At 50.7% G+C, this 15,878-nt stretch overlaps 7 protein-coding genes across 7 annotated transcripts; 4 read left to right on the top strand and 3 right to left on the bottom strand.

Annotated features, from left to right (window-relative positions):
- The first annotated feature begins 94 nt into the window (after nt 1–94).
- On the top strand, nt 95–1,897 carry BO83DRAFT_361061 (putative aldehyde dehydrogenase). The gene is made up of 4 exons (XM_025529441.1): nt 95–165; nt 220–673; nt 732–1,437; nt 1,512–1,897. The coding sequence occupies exons 1-4, from the start codon at nt 120–122 to the stop codon at nt 1,806–1,808; spliced, it is 1,503 nt and encodes a 500-aa protein (XP_025388283.1). The 5' UTR covers nt 95–119; the 3' UTR covers nt 1,809–1,897.
- On the bottom strand, nt 1,872–3,247 carry BO83DRAFT_437469 (isopenicillin N synthase family dioxygenase; the record flags this gene model as incomplete). Its single annotated transcript, XM_025536013.1, has 5 exons — nt 3,094–3,247; nt 2,873–3,025; nt 2,314–2,802; nt 2,061–2,255; nt 1,872–1,982 (listed from the first exon to the last, which is right to left on the bottom strand). The coding sequence occupies exons 1-5, from the start codon at nt 3,229–3,231 to the stop codon at nt 1,872–1,874; spliced, it is 1,086 nt and encodes a 361-aa protein (XP_025388282.1). The 5' UTR covers nt 3,232–3,247.
- A 1,771-nt stretch (nt 3,248–5,018) lies between these two features.
- On the top strand, nt 5,019–6,190 carry BO83DRAFT_312945 (pectate lyase family protein; the record flags this gene model as incomplete). The annotated part of the gene is made up of 5 exons (XM_025527539.1): nt 5,019–5,126; nt 5,173–5,399; nt 5,448–5,533; nt 5,585–5,670; nt 5,726–6,190. The coding sequence occupies 5 exons, from the start codon at nt 5,019–5,021 to the stop codon at nt 6,188–6,190; spliced, it is 972 nt and encodes a 323-aa protein (XP_025388281.1).
- Nucleotides 6,191–7,236: 1,046 nt separating this feature from the next.
- Nucleotides 7,237–8,669, bottom strand: BO83DRAFT_445385 (putative MFS monocarboxylate transporter; the record flags this gene model as incomplete). Its single annotated transcript, XM_025536550.1, has 2 exons — nt 8,449–8,669; nt 7,237–8,392 (listed from the first exon to the last, which is right to left on the bottom strand). Exons 1-2 carry the CDS (start codon nt 8,613–8,615, stop codon nt 7,237–7,239), a joined length of 1,323 nt encoding a protein of 440 aa, XP_025388280.1. The 5' UTR covers nt 8,616–8,669.
- A 366-nt stretch (nt 8,670–9,035) lies between these two features.
- BO83DRAFT_378517 (uncharacterized protein) lies at nt 9,036–10,024 on the bottom strand. Its single transcript, XM_025531273.1, has 2 exons — nt 9,376–10,024; nt 9,036–9,315 (listed from the first exon to the last, which is right to left on the bottom strand). Exons 1-2 carry the CDS (start codon nt 9,814–9,816, stop codon nt 9,310–9,312), a joined length of 447 nt encoding a protein of 148 aa, XP_025388279.1. The 5' UTR covers nt 9,817–10,024; the 3' UTR covers nt 9,036–9,309.
- A 1,333-nt stretch (nt 10,025–11,357) lies between these two features.
- On the top strand, nt 11,358–12,498 carry BO83DRAFT_312500 (SMP-30/gluconolactonase/LRE family protein; the record flags this gene model as incomplete). The annotated part of the gene is made up of 2 exons (XM_025527519.1): nt 11,358–12,082; nt 12,192–12,498. 2 exons carry the CDS (start codon nt 11,358–11,360, stop codon nt 12,496–12,498), a joined length of 1,032 nt encoding a protein of 343 aa, XP_025388278.1.
- A 1,133-nt stretch (nt 12,499–13,631) lies between these two features.
- BO83DRAFT_417252 (putative feruloyl esterase) lies at nt 13,632–15,491 on the top strand. Its single transcript, XM_025534738.1, has 2 exons — nt 13,632–14,918; nt 15,013–15,491. Exons 1-2 carry the CDS (start codon nt 13,710–13,712, stop codon nt 15,328–15,330), a joined length of 1,527 nt encoding a protein of 508 aa, XP_025388277.1. The 5' UTR covers nt 13,632–13,709; the 3' UTR covers nt 15,331–15,491.
- The last annotated feature ends 387 nt before the right edge of the window (nt 15,492–15,878 follow it).

Genomic DNA, 15,878 nt, shown 5'->3' with positions numbered 1-15,878 from the left:
TAGTTCCGGGGGACGGAACTCTCCCGGAATTCAATTCGGGTATACTTATAGTTAGTCACAGCTGTATACGTTGCTTTTTCCCCGACAGAGCTATACAAAAAGCAAATCAAAAACACAAAATGGCTACCGTCACCCTTACTGGCGCCAAAGGCCGCCAAATTCAAGGTACTATACTCTCCCACCCCACCCTGTCTAGAACCCTCTCTCCTAACAGCACAGTCCCGACCACCCTTTTCATCAACAATGAATTCACCCCGGCCTCCACCAACGAGACCCTGACCATCGAGAACCCCTCCACCGGCACCCCACTCGCAACCGTCTCCTCCGCCAGCCCAGCGGACATTGACCGCGCCGTGCATTACGCCACACAAGCCCTCCCCGCATGGAAAGCCACTCCGGGCGCCCTCCGCGGCGCCCTCCTGCACAAACTCGCCGATCTGATCGAGCGCGACGCGGAAGACTTCGCATCCCTTGAAGCTTTGGAAGGCGGGATGCTCTACACGGACAGCAAGGCCATGACCATGCCCCAAGCCATTTCCACCCTCCGCTACTACGCCGGCTGGGCCGACAAGATCGACGGCAAGACGCTGCATCTCCCTGACGGCGGAGTGGGGTATACTTTCCGCGAGCCACTAGGTGTTTGTGCCGCCATTGTGCCCTGGAATGCGCCTCTGTATGCCCCTTCCCCGATACCATAACCCACCAACCAACTAACACCCGTACTTCCACAGAATGATCACAATCTGGAAACTCGCACCCGCCCTAACAGTGGGAAACTGCCTCATCATCAAACCCTCCGAACTAACCCCCCTGTCTGCCCTAAAACTCGCCCTCCTCATCCGCGAAGCAGGCTTCCCCGCCGGCACAGTATCTATCCTCCCCGGCGACGGCGCCAAAGCCGGCAACGCTCTCTCCACTCACCCAGCTATCCGCAAACTCTCCTTCACGGGATCCACTGTCGCCGGGCGCGCCATCCTGCGCGCCTCGGCATCCAGCAACCTGAAGAAAGTTTCCCTAGAGTTGGGGGGTAAAGGCCCCTCAATCGTATTCTCAGACTGCGATCTAGCCAACGCGCTCCTGTGGACGCGCATTGGCATCACAGCGAATAACGGACAGATCTGTGCGGCGGGGTCGAGGATCTATGTCCAGCGGGGGATTTACGAGAAGTTTCTGGAAGAATATGCGCGGTTATCTAAAGAGGACAAGCCCGTGATCGGGGATGCGTTGGACGAGAGGACTACCAAGGGACCCGTGTCTAGTGCGGCGCAGTTGCAGAAGATCTTGGGGTATGTGGAGGAGGGAAAGAAGAGAGGCGTGAGGGTGTTGTTTGGGGGAGAGAGGATTGGGGAGAAGGGGTATTTCGTCCAGAATACGGCGTTTGCGGATGTGGGGCAGGGGGAGAGGATGATGAGAGAAGAGATTTTCGGACCGGTTGCTGTATGTTCCGTCCTCCCCTGCTTTTCTTCTTTCCTTTTGTGGTGGCTGAGGTGGATGTGTGCTAACGAGAATAGTGCATTGCTCCCTTCGACACAGAAGAGGAGGCTATCAAGCTGGCCAACGACACCGCGCACGGACTCAGCGCCGCCATCTTCACTAACGATGTGAACCGCGCTCATCGCGTCACTGCAGGTATTGAGTCCGGACAGGTTACTGTGAACGCGTGGGCGATGCTAGCGTCGAATATGCCGTTCGGGGGAGTCAAAGAGAGTGGATTTGGACGGGACATGGGCGAAGAAGCATTGGAGGGATGGACGACGGTCAAGGCCGTTAAGTATAATATCCTGCCTTCTGCGGCAGCGAAGCTGTAACTTACATAGTGTGGTGTGTTTATATTGATTATAAAGACAATGATATAAATGAGGGAGAGAGGGTTAATACAAATAAAAAGGATCACTCGAGTACCGCTCATACAGTTCCGGATACCATTTCTTCCCGACGTCAGGGTGGCTGATGATTCGGTTGCGGAGGTAGGCTTCACCGAACTAGACCCAACATCGACATTTATCAATAGATGCCTCTACATAGCGATACAATAACAAGGGTGGCAGAGGGGTACATACACAGTCGAACCTGTCCGAAAGAAACTCACTCGGCACATCCTCGGCCCTTCTCTTCATCTCATCCTCATCGGACCACTCCCCGACAGGGACCTTCTCAACAATATGTCTCGCCGAATCACGCAGATTCGACAACGTCAAGTCCATCCGTATCCCCATGAAGAATGGGATACTGTATCGCGTTGTACTCTTGGGTGCCTGCATCCCATCCACTTCAGTACTACTTCCCAGAGAAAACGAAAAACATGGGACTTACAACAACTCTATGCACCGTCGCACTACAGACACCCCCCGTGATAGCCTCAAACCCCTGCTGAATATTCACCACTAGTGCACCCTCATCCTCCAGCGGGGGGACATCGATCCAGTCACCGCGTTTATTAAGGACTTGTAACCCGCCTGTCGTATCCTGTGAGAGGAAGGTGAATAAACCAGTGGAGTCTTTATGTGGCCCTACGCCTTGGGATTTGTTTTCCCCGGAGGAAGAGGGTTGAGGCGGGTATTTAATGAACTTGAGTCTGTCCATGGTTCCTCTGTATGTGTCGAAGGTTGTTGGCGGGAGAGAGAGGGATTCGGCGACGTATTGCAGGAAGGTGTTGCTTAATGGGATGAAAGAGGTTATGTATTCTTCTACGAGCGATTGCGTGGCTGGTGTGGGATACTGGTTTTGGCCTTCGAGACGGGACCAGACTGGTGCTGTTTGGTTGTTGGAGGGGGGCAGGTTAGGGGTGCCGAAGTCGAATTGCTAGTTGGGTGGTGGTTTGTTAGGGTATGTGTTGTGAGTATGATGGGGACAAGGGCGGAAGGGGAAATACTTCTCGCATGTCGGTTTTGAGTGCGGTGGTTTCGGCCCCGAGATGCGTGTAGCCTAGGAAGGAGGGCGAGTTGATCATGTTGGTTCGCTCTTTGGTTTCAGATGGGAGGGAGAAGAGGTCTGGGAGGGTAGCGTGGGCGCGTTTGGTGAGAGACTGTGATGGTTCTTCTTTAGTATGTTGTGGAATATGGGCACTGGTGGTGGTGGCTGGCTGAGGCTTACTTCCAGTCCATGGTTCGTGAGGTACAGGAAGCCTACGAGGAAGATGGCGTCGCGGAGCTGGGTAAGGGTTTCTACTTTGGTTTCTGGGTCCTGAAGACGCTGGAAGTCGATGATGGGGACGGAGGTGAAGTTCGACATTGTGATGGCAATGGCGATGGCGATGTTGGTGATGAAGTGGTGAGGGGAAGTGAGGGGAAATGGACGGATGTCATTGTTGGCGCTGAGTAATAAGGTGATGGTTTACTGCCGATGCAGATGGCGTGATCTGACTGACTGTAGACATGGCTATATCATAGAGAATGTGAAGAGGATGAAGGCATATGATGCTGATTATGCTGTTGGTTTTCGTTTTCTCATTTTCTTCGAAAGGGGGAAATCTGGATTGGCTTTGCAAGTGAGTTGGATTGTATGGGACATTGTTATTGGTCAAGATGGCTTACAGCTCAGACTTAGCTAACAGAAATATTAGCTACTCACTAAGCAATCTGGAAGAAAGCTAAAGGAAAACAGGATAGTTGAAGAGACGGCATCGATCTCAGTACCCCGGCTTAATCTCGGTAATGCCCTCATGCTGACATTACTATTCTAGCGGTGTGCCTTCCACGCTCACAATCTATCAGAAGCACTCCTATACTTTGCCACTTCGGCTGCTATGCGAAATGACCGCATCTCATATATTGCGTCCAGACTAGAGGTGGAAGTATTCAGCAAGCGTCTTCAACCACCGTGATGTCAAGTATTGAAAGAGACTGGGTCATAACCCTGCATACATTCGTTGCCTCCGGCATTGCCGACGAACTGTCAACTAATTAAGACGACCTATAATCGACACACCTAGACCATGCACATGATATATTAGCTGCTTCACATATTTACCATAGGTGGAGAATCAGAGTCACTCGAGAACAGCCAAGGAATAGAACTCTCCTGCCATCAATCATCTGAAGACGGCGCTTAAATCGTGGCCAAACGGGCAGCAAAGGAACGGATGAAACGGAGCCATCCAAAGGTGGAAGTGGACACGCTCCATTGCCGAGAACGACCGGTGCTTGGACTTCTTGTTCTTTTTGAACCGTGGCTTGATGTCCCCGGGGTTGGCAGATTATTGTTTAACGTGGTCATGATCCGCGGAAGCAGTATCATCTAAGCCGCGCCAAAAGACACTTTAGCATGGCTTGAATCTATTATTCAATCCATGGGAAGGTACAACTCTGACGTTTACGATGATAGTAGCTTTGCTGCGTTAAGGGAGCTGGATCAATGCTGAACATGAGACCGGCACTCCACGGAGCTGTGCCACTGTGGAGGATAACCCCTGATTGATTAATCTTGCCAAGTTATTCTGCTCCTTCGGCTCCCACAAAATGACTCGTACACCACTCAAAATCTTCCGGGGGCCATGTCCAGACGCGCCAAGCATCGCAGCCGGAGTTCCTGAGCGGACACTAGTTGTGAATGGCACGGACAGTTCCACCGCACAGCCACAACAGACTAGACTTTAGCTCTCTTGGCAACATTGCTGAAACGCCAAGTGCCGTTGGTGGAATTCAGCTCCCAGCATAATATCCACCTCTGGACAACGTCTTTCCTCACGATGCTCCCTCCCTGCCATGCGAGTGGTGCGACCAGCTTCATCCGTACGGGGCTTGACCGGCATCTTGGCAGTCGCATCCAAAGAACCTGCAGCTTAACCTCGTCACGGTTGCTATGCTGAAGTCCACCTATGAATGTATCTAGCCAAGCCTGGAGACAGTCCTGATGCTTGAAGTGATTTCATTCTGTCTTAGAGCTCCCAATGCCGTCGACCCATCCGTATAAAGGGAACAGGTAGACCCTGAACGATATCTCAAATCAACCCTCTCATATTGTCTTTCTTTCTCTCATCCCCCAACTACCTTTCCATTCTTTTCTCTCTCCTAATCACAATGACCAACTTCAAGTGGATTGTTGCCGCTGCCGGCCTCCTGTCTGGACAGGTCCTGGCTGCCCCTACTGCCACTTATACCCATGCCAAGCGCGCAACCGTCAGCGACGTAAGTACCCTCATTTGAAGAAAGTCACAGGAATTGACCTTTGCAGGCTGCGTTCGGCTATGCTAGCATGAACGGCGGCACTACCGGTGGTGCCGGCGGTACTACCACTACCGTCTCGTCCTATGCTGCCTTCACCTCTGCTGTCTCCGGCGATGAAGCCAAGGTCGTCTACGTCGACGGCACTATCAAGGAGACTGCCGACCAGGTCAAGATCGGTAGCAACACCTCCATCATTGGCAAGGACGCCAACGCCATCCTCGAGGGATTCGGAGTGTAAGCACATCCCCGCAATGAAGAGCCAACCAAGCTGACATGCAATAGTCTCGTCAAGGAGAAGGAGAACGTTATCATCCGCAACCTCGGAGTCACCAAGGTCCTCGCTGACAACGGCGATGCCATTGGTGTCCGTACGTGAACATCCACCCATTACACACCTTCTGATATACTAATCCAAGCAGAGTACTCCAACAACGTCTGGATTGACCACTGCGATGTCTCCTCCGACCGTGACCACGACAAGGACTACTACGACGGTCTGATTGATGTACGCAACCCACAATCACACTAATACCCAAACCATTTCACTAATAAATAACCAGATCACCCACGGATCCGACTACGTCACCGTCTCCAACACCTTCATCCACGACCACTGGAAGGCCTCCCTGGTCGGCCACTCTGACAGCAATGAAGACGAGGACAGCGGTCACCTGACCGTCACCTATGCCAACAACTACTGGTACAACATCGACTCCCGCGCTCCCTCTTTCCGCTTCGGTACCGGCCACATCTACAACAGCTACTACCTGGACGTGAGCGACGGCATCAACACCCGCGATGGCGCCCAGCTGCTCGTCGAGTCCAACCAGTTCGTCGACTCTAAGAAGGCTCTCTACTCCACCGATGATGGCTACGCCGTCTCCAACGACAACGACTTCGGTGATGCCAAGAGCACTGCCGAGGAGGGCACCCTGACTTCCATGCCTTACGACTACACCCTTCTTGGCTCTGCCAATGTCAAGGCTGCTGTTGTCGGCACTGCCGGTCAGACTCTTACTTTCTAAGCTTGCTGCGATAAGTTTGGGATATTAGTGCAGTAGGTTGAGGTTGACTAAATTTTTGTCACTCTTTTCTTTTATTTTGGTACCTGCAGGACAGCTATTTAGGCCCTAGGTTGTGAAGTACTCTAGGGTCAATATACAGTTATTGCTTGAATTGAATTTAATTGAGGCAACAATCGTACTTACTGTAAGCCGGTGCACATAATTCACAACTCACATAACATACGTGCACAGCATAAAGCGAGTGAGTGAGCATATCGCCAAATCTTCGGCCTCGCTCCATTTAGACTAGTACTCCATATTCCACACAATCGGCCTATTCAGACCCACTCACCCAACCAGCTTAATCCGTAGAGTATTCCTGATTGAGTTTGCGGTAGACACAGACATCACATCTACTCACTTACCCATTGATAGCGACCCGCCCATAGCAGGATTCCTCACCCCAGCTTATCCGAACACCAGCGGGACCTCGAACCTCGCTCAAATCGTGCCGTGAACAGTGATACCTCCCCCCGCTACATCCCTACCACTACTATACTGCAATCAAAAGCAAAAATATGGTAAGCTGTGGTGGAGACCGCAATCGGAAACCAGTTTCCTGAAAGCTTGATTTTGCCATCTCCGGAAAACCCATCGATTGGGTAGTGTTGATGCATCAAGGTTGTTTTTCGGGGTGGGTTGGTCTTGCTACCTACACCTGCATGTGCATCGGCGGGCTATACTAGGATGGTGGTTGGCTTAAAAAAGACCAAGTTCGAGATTAGTATCCTGATAGGGAACAAGTATCAGACATTCGCCACAATGATACCAAAATTTGGTCGACTGATGATGTGATCATGGTTTGGACAGCAATACATTGCTTATAATAAATGCATATGCAGGGACAAGGATAATACAGAAATGCGATAGATAGCACCGGATAAGTATATATCCACGACCAGTGAACTCCGATAAAGATAGTGGAGAGGGTTATTGTTCTATAGGTCATATTCTGATTATCTCTACTATCCACCATTGCATCCAAAGCTCTAACACATGCATTTATATTATTGCACCTTCCCCACCCCCCTATCCGCCCTAACTACACAAACAACCGGCCAAACCTGCAAAACGACCGCCCCAACCATCAAACAACCCGCAAACACCTGCGCACGAACAAAGTCCGCCGTTTCCAAATTCACTAACGCTCCTGCAACGGGCGTGCCCACTAATGACCCGAACGAACTGATCCCCCACATCATGCCCATCCTCGTTCCGAGGAAGTCACTATCGGGACAGAATGCCTTGTGAGCGACGATAGACGTCGGCGCTGTGACTAGCACCCCGCTCACGAACCCCCAGTAACAGGCCCAGACGATAAATCCGGCTGTGTTTGTCGTCGCGATCCAGGTAAACATGGCTACTGCTGCTGCCGCGACGAAGGCGATTAAGATGAAGATTGGTTTGATGTGGGTGCCTCCTGAGGCGAGGAGGTAGGGAACTGTTCGGCCGAAGGCGGAGGCGCCGTTGGTAATAGAGACGAGGTAGAAGGAGAGGCTGGTTGGGGTGTTGAGGGCGGAGCGGGCGTAAGTAGCGATGTAGAAGATGGGTACGTAGTAAGCGAGCATGACACATGTCATAGAGAGGGAAAGGAGCATGAACGGGAGGTGAGTGAGGGCTTTGAGTTCGATGAGGCTTCTAGTGCGCGTTTTCTTGCCTGGTCGACGGCAGAGTATAGCGCAGGTGATGAGGGCGAGGAAAAGGTTGATGAACGCGATGCAGCGGACGCTCCAGGCGAAGTTGATGATGGGTTGGACTTGGCGGAAGAGGATGGGGAAGATGACGCTGCCGACGCTGGAGCCGATCGAGGCGCAGCCGATAGCGATGGGCCGCCTGGTTGTAAAGTACGATGAGATGACGACCATCGCGGGGATGTAGGTGATGCCGCCACCAATGCCGACGCAGAAGCCCTGCGCGAGGAGAACTTGGTAGTATTCTGTTGCTAGGCTGAGCATCATCATCCCGAACACGACTAGGAAGGATCCAGTGAGGATCAGGGGCCGGAGGTATCCTGCGTCGACTAGGGGGCCGGTCACCATGCCGACCATCACGATCAGGGTGGCTTGGACACTGCCGATCCAAGAGATCGTGGAGGGTGATTCGTCTGGGAGGAGAACCGTTTGGTAGAATTCTTGGAATGCGCCATAGCAGCTGATGAGGCCCCTGCTGGGGGTTAGGACTGCTTGGGCGTGACTGGTGATGGGGATGTAGGTACGTACCAAGAGTTGACGAAAACGCAGAAGCCCGCGAGTACGCTGAGCCAGCCTTCCAGCCCTCCGTCGGGCACTGGTTGCCTCTCTGGACTAGCCTCGTCTGGGGGTTGATGTTCGTTATGCTCGTTAGAAAATTCGTCTGGAGCGCCTAGCCCCTCATTCTGTGTGCCCATGTCCGCTGCAATCTATGTCTATCCTATTCTGTGCATGTAGTCTACAAGGAGGAGATGAAACGTGAAAGGGATACTTGTCAGAAGTCACAAATGACCAAAATTTCGGGCATAAGCTCGGTTAGATGGCAGACTGGTTCCTACCCCAACTTTCGGTTCCCCGCAACGGCAAATGTGGAGTTGGAGTCGAGATCGGGGAACCTTTGGCGTCCCAGTCGCTGGAGTGGCAAAGCCCTTTGCCGGGGGTCGCCGACAAATTAGGGTTGACTATAATCTGGCTTATGTACGTCGAATCCCGTGATACTACTCTAATGGTCGTAGTTGGTAACCAGCGGAGGAGATGGATTGAACAACGCGAATTACATAGACATTGCGGATTCAAGATCTAATAATGTCGACACACTAGTCGTTCAACCAAAAACGGCATATCGCATCTAGCCAGCCATGTGAGAAAAATGCATGTCCCAACAAAGATATATAGCATGATGACATGAAAAATAATAGCAAATTGTTGCGAAACTGGGTGTGCATATCCATCCACCTATTACAGTCTCAAAATATATTCTGGCCTCAATCTGCTGCATACGGAGGCGGGCGTGGTCGAACTAACCGAGTCCATCTCACAAAGGTTCGAATCAATCGATCCGAATCAAAGTGATTCTCCCATGACGCTATTATGGTGGGTGACTGGAAAGCCTCATTCCTGCATTCATCTTTCAGTGCAATGTCACAATATAAAACAATTTCTTTTCGCCAAACTCACCTCATTCTCACCCCCATCGCGCACAGCAATATCCTCCAGGATCAGGGCCGGCTTTGTACCGATTGCACGCAAACCCCGAGCACCCTGCTTGACAAGCCAATCGTACGTCACAACGGCGGCATAAACACTATTCATATGGTCTTCATTATCTTCGTTCATGCCCTCCGCCGCAATACTCATTGTATCACAAGCCATCATCATGCACTGCAATAGGAACTCATCGTCTTCATCTGTATCAATGCCGCGATTGTTGGGTGGAAGCACGATCGTAATCCCTGCGTCTATATATAGCCGATAATAAATGCCGGTTGCATTGAGGCAGTATAGAAAGGAATCTGCGACGTCTTGGTGAAGGTCCCCAGGCCCGAGAATCGTGATGTTGGCAGCTGCAGTGATTTGCACCAATGCAGCTATGAGAGATGGAGAGTGTTGAAATCGCATGGTTGACGGCGAATATGAAATAAAAGTGGTGCGAAAATGCGTCAGAAGCTATGCCGGTTCTAAGATCCTTCGATGACCTTTACAAGTGCTAGAGGGGAATTCAGCATGCTAAAATATCTTGACTCGACACATAAAGCAAGCATTCGCTGGAAGATAACATAAGACAAAGATATGACCATGCGAAGAAATAAATACTCTACAGACTCGCCCGATCGTTGTTCGTTAGGTCTCGAGGCTGGTAGCGATGACATGTTTCGAGAGCGGAGGTTTGCATGGCCCCACCCACAGTTGATACGAAAACGGGGCAACTGTCGTATCTAGATGACTCACTCAAGGTATACTCAAGTAGGCGCATGCTTACTTGAACTACTGGCGCAGAAGCTAAGGAGAGGCCCCGTACGAACCTCTATCGCAAAGGGAGCAACGTCCACTAATAGGCGAGTCGATGACTGGCAACTCTGGTCAATCTCCATCGCGGTGGATATTGAATTGCAATCTATTTCTCGTGCGCGGTCTACGGGCTCTCGCCCATGATACACTAACTTCAACAGGAGCTATCGCCGACCAGCCAGTGTACTAGCTCATAGATAAGGCCACGATGGAGGCTCCCAGTACCCACATCCGCAGTGCTTAGAGCCATCACCAAAGATCGCTACGCGTCATTTGACTAGGCATCATCTGAACACCAAAGCGCTTAGCCAGGTCTAGCACATTCTAATATAGTGATTATCTTGAAACGATCATATGATTCCCGGTTATAATGGACGAACACCTCTCCACAACATAGCATGGAGGTGTCTGTGTCTGATGGACCAGGTCGAACTGTTCAAACACCTTCTTGATGCAGGCGCGAATGTCGATGTGCAAAGCAGGGATGGTTCGACGCCGTTAGCGATGGCCTTAGGACACTGTAGTCCGCAGGCGGTGAAATTTTTACTTTCAGCGGGGGCCGACCCAAACCGTGGGCATTATAATGGGCTTCCACCCCTACCATGTGCAGCGGTTCGTGGCGACGTGGAGATTGTGAGAATACTTCTTGACGCAGAAGGAATCAATCCGCCTTTACAGGATAAGAATGGGAAGTCAGCGCTGGCGCTAGCCCAAGAAAAAAGGTCATACAGCTGTGACCGAACTTATAAGGCAGCACATGGAGCATGCCCCTTGAAGCTGCTATGGGTCATTCTAATTAGTGGTCTTGTTATATACCGACTCTGAGTCGATGAATATGGAGTTACTCTTTTGTTGAAGCTCCTCGTAAAATCATGAAAGATGTTGTAGTCCCCAGAATAAGATGACAAAACAGTACATTCAAACGCCGGTTCCCTACCTGGACCGATTACGGCGATGATCACCCACAATGTCCCCGCCTCATCCCTTTAAGCGGAAATTGCTGGCCGCTCAACCTCAACCCTCGCGCAGTTCCTGCCTTAGATCAGCCGAGAAACCCCCGATGTAACTTACTAGTGAGCATATAAAACTCCATGTCCCCCCCACACTTTAACTACTAACATCGCATTACTTTCGCCATGGCCACTATCCAAATGGCCCACAATATGTCCGTCACCGGCCTGCAGCCCGAGTTCTCCCAGGCCACCACAGGGTTCGAATACTACGATAGTCGATTCCTCAACATCACAGGCAATGCCCCAAAACTGGAGGTTCTTCTAGAGAACAATGACTTCCCATTCGCCCATGAAGCAAGTGTCTTTATCCCATCCACCGACGAACTGTTCATGACTAGCAACATCTTCACCGATCCCCTCACCAACCAGTCAACAATCAAAATCTCCAAAGTATCCCTTAGCAGCAACCCAGTAACATCAGAAATAATTAATACCACCATCCCTCTTCCCAACGGAGGTATCAACCACGACTCTGGTATCCTTTTCTGCGGCCAAGGCACGCTCAACCAATCTGGGGGTCTATTCCAGATGTCTATTGACCCGCCATATGAATCCAAGCTCCTAATCAGTGGTTTCTACGGTCGGAATTTCAATTCCCTGAATGATGTGATCGTTCACAGCGATGGCTCTATCTGGTTTACTGATCCTACGTACGGATACGAGCAGGGCATCCGCCCTGCACCGCAACTGCCGAACCAAGTTTATCGCTATGATCCGAGTACCGGGGATGTACGTGTTGTTGCGGATGGATTTAGTCGTCCGAATGGCATTTCTTTCTCTCCTGATGAGAAAATTGTATACATCACTGATACGGGGTATACGGTTGGTGATGGGACGACGGATCCGACTAAGCCTTCCACTATGTATGTCATTTCCCCTTCCCCACTATATGATCTCTTGTCGCTTTTCTTTATGTTCGCAAGTACGGTATACCATCTCACATTTATGGTTGGCTGATATGGAACCATCCAGCTATGCATTCGACATCACCACCTACCACGGCCAGCCATTCCTGACCAACCGTCGCGTCTTCGCGATGGCAGCAAACGGTGTCCCGGATGGGATCAAGACCGATATGGAAGGCAATGTGTACGCTGGCTGCGGGGACGGGGTCAACGTCTGGTCGCCCAGTGGTGTCTTGTTAGGGAAGATTTACATCAAGAGCGGCGTGGCTAATTTTTCCTTTGGCCGAAATGGGCGGATGTTTATTATGAATGAGAACCGGCTGTTGTCTGCGCAGCTCGGGCATTGGGTGAAGGGGTCTATCTTGAAGATTTGAAGGAGTGGGGATGATTTGGTCCTTTTGCTGAGGTGGGGGTGCATGCAGTGTGGTATTATATGTTCGACGGCATTGGGAAAGCATTGTCTAGTGAGCTGAGGTTTGCTTGGTAATATATCCCGCATGAAGTAGCGCGTCTTTCTGTCCTTATGAAATGTTGATAACGAGTTTTAATGCATAAATTGCAAACCAGAGATGACACTAAGAAAGCGGCAAGGGCTTCATTGGTGGTAGTCAAATGTGATGTGGTGTTGTGTATGATCAAATCATGTTCGAAATTGACCGATTGTCAATACATCAAACGATTTACATTGATGCGTTGAAAGACAGCGAAGACACGTCTTCAATTATTTTAGAGTTTGATCACACTAAACTGTATAGGTCCTTCCTAGATACATTGTTTCCTCCAGTGCCACATCTAAATATAGCCTTTTTAGCTCTTTGCTCCAGTGCGAAATACTCCCATGTCTCTAGATTCGCTTAATCGATTAGTTGCCGCTGTCTGTGTATTACCATCTGCAGAGCATGGATTTGCCTTTCCATGTATGCGCATATGGAATATATCGGCTGAGTATATCATGAATGCCGGTAGGCATGACAAGATTCTGTGTTCCAGGTACTTAGCGTCCATTAGCATAGGCTATGTCGGGCCAATTATGCAGGCACTTACAGGATGCGCATATGAGATCGGAGATAAAAGCTGGATGCAATGCATGGATAATATATCATAGGCAGCAAAAGCAGGGGCGCTGCCTTGGCGAGATTGATGTGAGACCAGAGACTTTAGATATTTGCCGACATAGGTCGGACATTCGTAAACCAAGCGCACGCAACTGCAGGTATCAATGTGATTATGATCGGTAATTCTAGTATGCCAAGAAGCCCAACTCCTTGAGTATTCTGTGGCCCGAGCACGGGGCAAACTAGTTCGGCATCCAGGGTTCAGAGAACAAAGTGGAGCCGGCATGTTACTGTTCATCCGAGTACGAACATCCTTTTCGGGAAGAGCCACTCGGCCGTCGCCCGACTTGGGCTCCACCATCCATAACCCCCCTTTCCAAATTGATGTCATTCAAGGTTGGAATAATATGGGGGTACCTAGTCCAGGCTGAAAAGCCGGGTATAAAAGGAAGGATGATTCAGAGAATTGCAGTCTGCGACACTCATTTCATTTCATACACTCATTCCTGGCTCACATTCCTTTAGCGGCCATGTCAAACTTTTCTATTTGCTCGCCTGCAGCCATTCAGACCCCGGTCGTGTACGGCGCTGAGATCATTTCTCTTTCTGCGTCTTGGGTCACCAATTACACCGATTACATTCCGTACACGTTCAACTACAATGGAGGTACTGTTGAACTCGAAAATGCCAAGTTCTGCAACATTACCGTGAAATATACCCATCCCGGCTACGAGGATAATATCACTGTCGAGACCTGGCTTCCCGAGCCGACCAACTGGAACGGCCGCCTGCAGGCAACAGGAGGTGGCGGATGGGCTGCTGGCCGGTTTGTACTGTCCGAGTTTTTCATGGGAGGTGCACTTGGGGAAGGGTTTGCTACCACCACAACCGATGCTGGACTGGGCAAGGATACTACAGGACCTCGTGAATGGGCGCTCACCAGCCCAGGCAATGTTGATTGGGTGGCAGTGGAAAACTTCGGATCTCGGGCCTACAATGACCAAGCCATCATTGGAAAGAGCCTGGTGAACAGCTTCTACGGTCGTGCTCCTGACTATTCTTACTGGAGCGGTTGCTCGCAAGGAGGCCGGCAGGGAATGATGATCGCTGAGCGCTATCCCACGGCATACGATGGTATTGCTGCCTCAGCTCCCGCACAATCCTTTACCAAGTTTACTTCATCGCTGTACTATGCTCTCTTCATGCGCATCTGGCACAACTTGAACCCTCTCGTCTGCGAACTGGACTTCCTGACACGCGAGGCTATCACCTACTGTGATCCCCTTGATGGTGTGGTAGATGGACTTATCTCCAACATGACCGCCTGTAACTACGACCCCTATACCGCCGTGAACAAAACATTCACCTGTGACTCCTTGAACCGCACTATCGCACTGAGTCAGGGCGCCGCGGTCATCATTGATGCTGCCTGGTCGGGCGCGCAGACCACTGACGGTCACCAGCTCTGGTATGGCTACAACCCGGGGTCCGACATTGGTAGTACCTTTGGTGCTCAACCGGAATTCAACAGCTCATCGTTCGCCACCGTGAAGGATGAATGGTTCAATCTCTTCGTCGCTAAGAACATCAGCTTTGACACCATGGGGTTGAGCCACTCGGAGTACCAGGAGTTTTTCAACCTCATCACTTCGGAATATGGTAGCGCCTGGAACGCAGACGACGCGAATCTGCATGCTTTCAAGAACAATGGAGGCAAGCTCCTGACCTACCACGGCATGGTATGTCTTTTCCCCTTCCTTTCCCTTCTTTGCCCAGCCATATTGCCAAAACCATGACAGCAGTAACTAACCCATCACCCTTTTACCAAAAAAGGCTGATCCCAGCATTCCCACCAAAGGTACCGAATATCTCTACAACAAGGCGCGGGAGCTTTTCCCGGATATTCAGGACTTCTGGCGCTTCTTCGAGTCGCCGGGTCTCGGTCACTGCGCCGGCGGCCTCGGTGGCCAGCCCACCACCGTTATGAAGGCACTTCAGCGTTGGGTTGAAAATGGCACTGCCCCGGACACATTGCCTGTGGAATACCCGTCGCTCGGAAATGGTCTTCATCGCAACTTGTGCCCCTATCCTTCCCAAATTGAGTATATTGGCGGCGATATCTCTTTGGCTGAGAGTTTCCGTTGCACCTAAGTGATGCGGAAGATGTTACCAAGACAGAGGCGGTTGTGGCTTGTTTTTGCTTGATCGACCTCATCTGGCCTTTTCTGAGTTTTGAATTCTCTTATCTGTTCCTACATATTCGGCTTTGTGCAATAAGTGCTTAATTTTGGGGCATTAGACTTAGACTCATTCATTATATCATTGCTTTCCATTCGCAAACCGGCGTTTGAAAAAGGAGAGATAGCTAGTATGCGGCAAAGTTATAAAACAGATCCAGATGTCGATATCGAAAACGGCCTTCCGAGATACGCTCTGAGGGTAAACAGAGAAATTAGATTCCAAAGTTAGCGAGCCGGTGAAGGTACCGACAGCCCGTATCACTAACGCGTCCAGGGGACTTAGCTCTGTGAACTTGTGCAGACAGGACGCTGGCACCAATAGTGGGTCTTGTTGATTCAAAAAACGAGCTGCGAAGAAAAAGCCTTTCTTTCCACCCTGCTCAGAGATCTCAACATTGTTCTATAGTAGGTCAAACGTGTACTACGAAAAGAAGCTCCTCTTGAGCAATCAGTCCAGCA

The sequence above is a fragment of the Aspergillus eucalypticola genome (assembly GCF_003184535.1).
Source record: "Aspergillus eucalypticola CBS 122712 chromosome Unknown BO83scaffold_12, whole genome shotgun sequence".
Classification (NCBI taxonomy): Eukaryota; Fungi; Ascomycota; class Eurotiomycetes; order Eurotiales; family Aspergillaceae; genus Aspergillus; species Aspergillus eucalypticola.
Note: the sequence above shows the minus strand (reverse complement) of the source record. Positions and strands in the feature narration are given on the sequence as shown.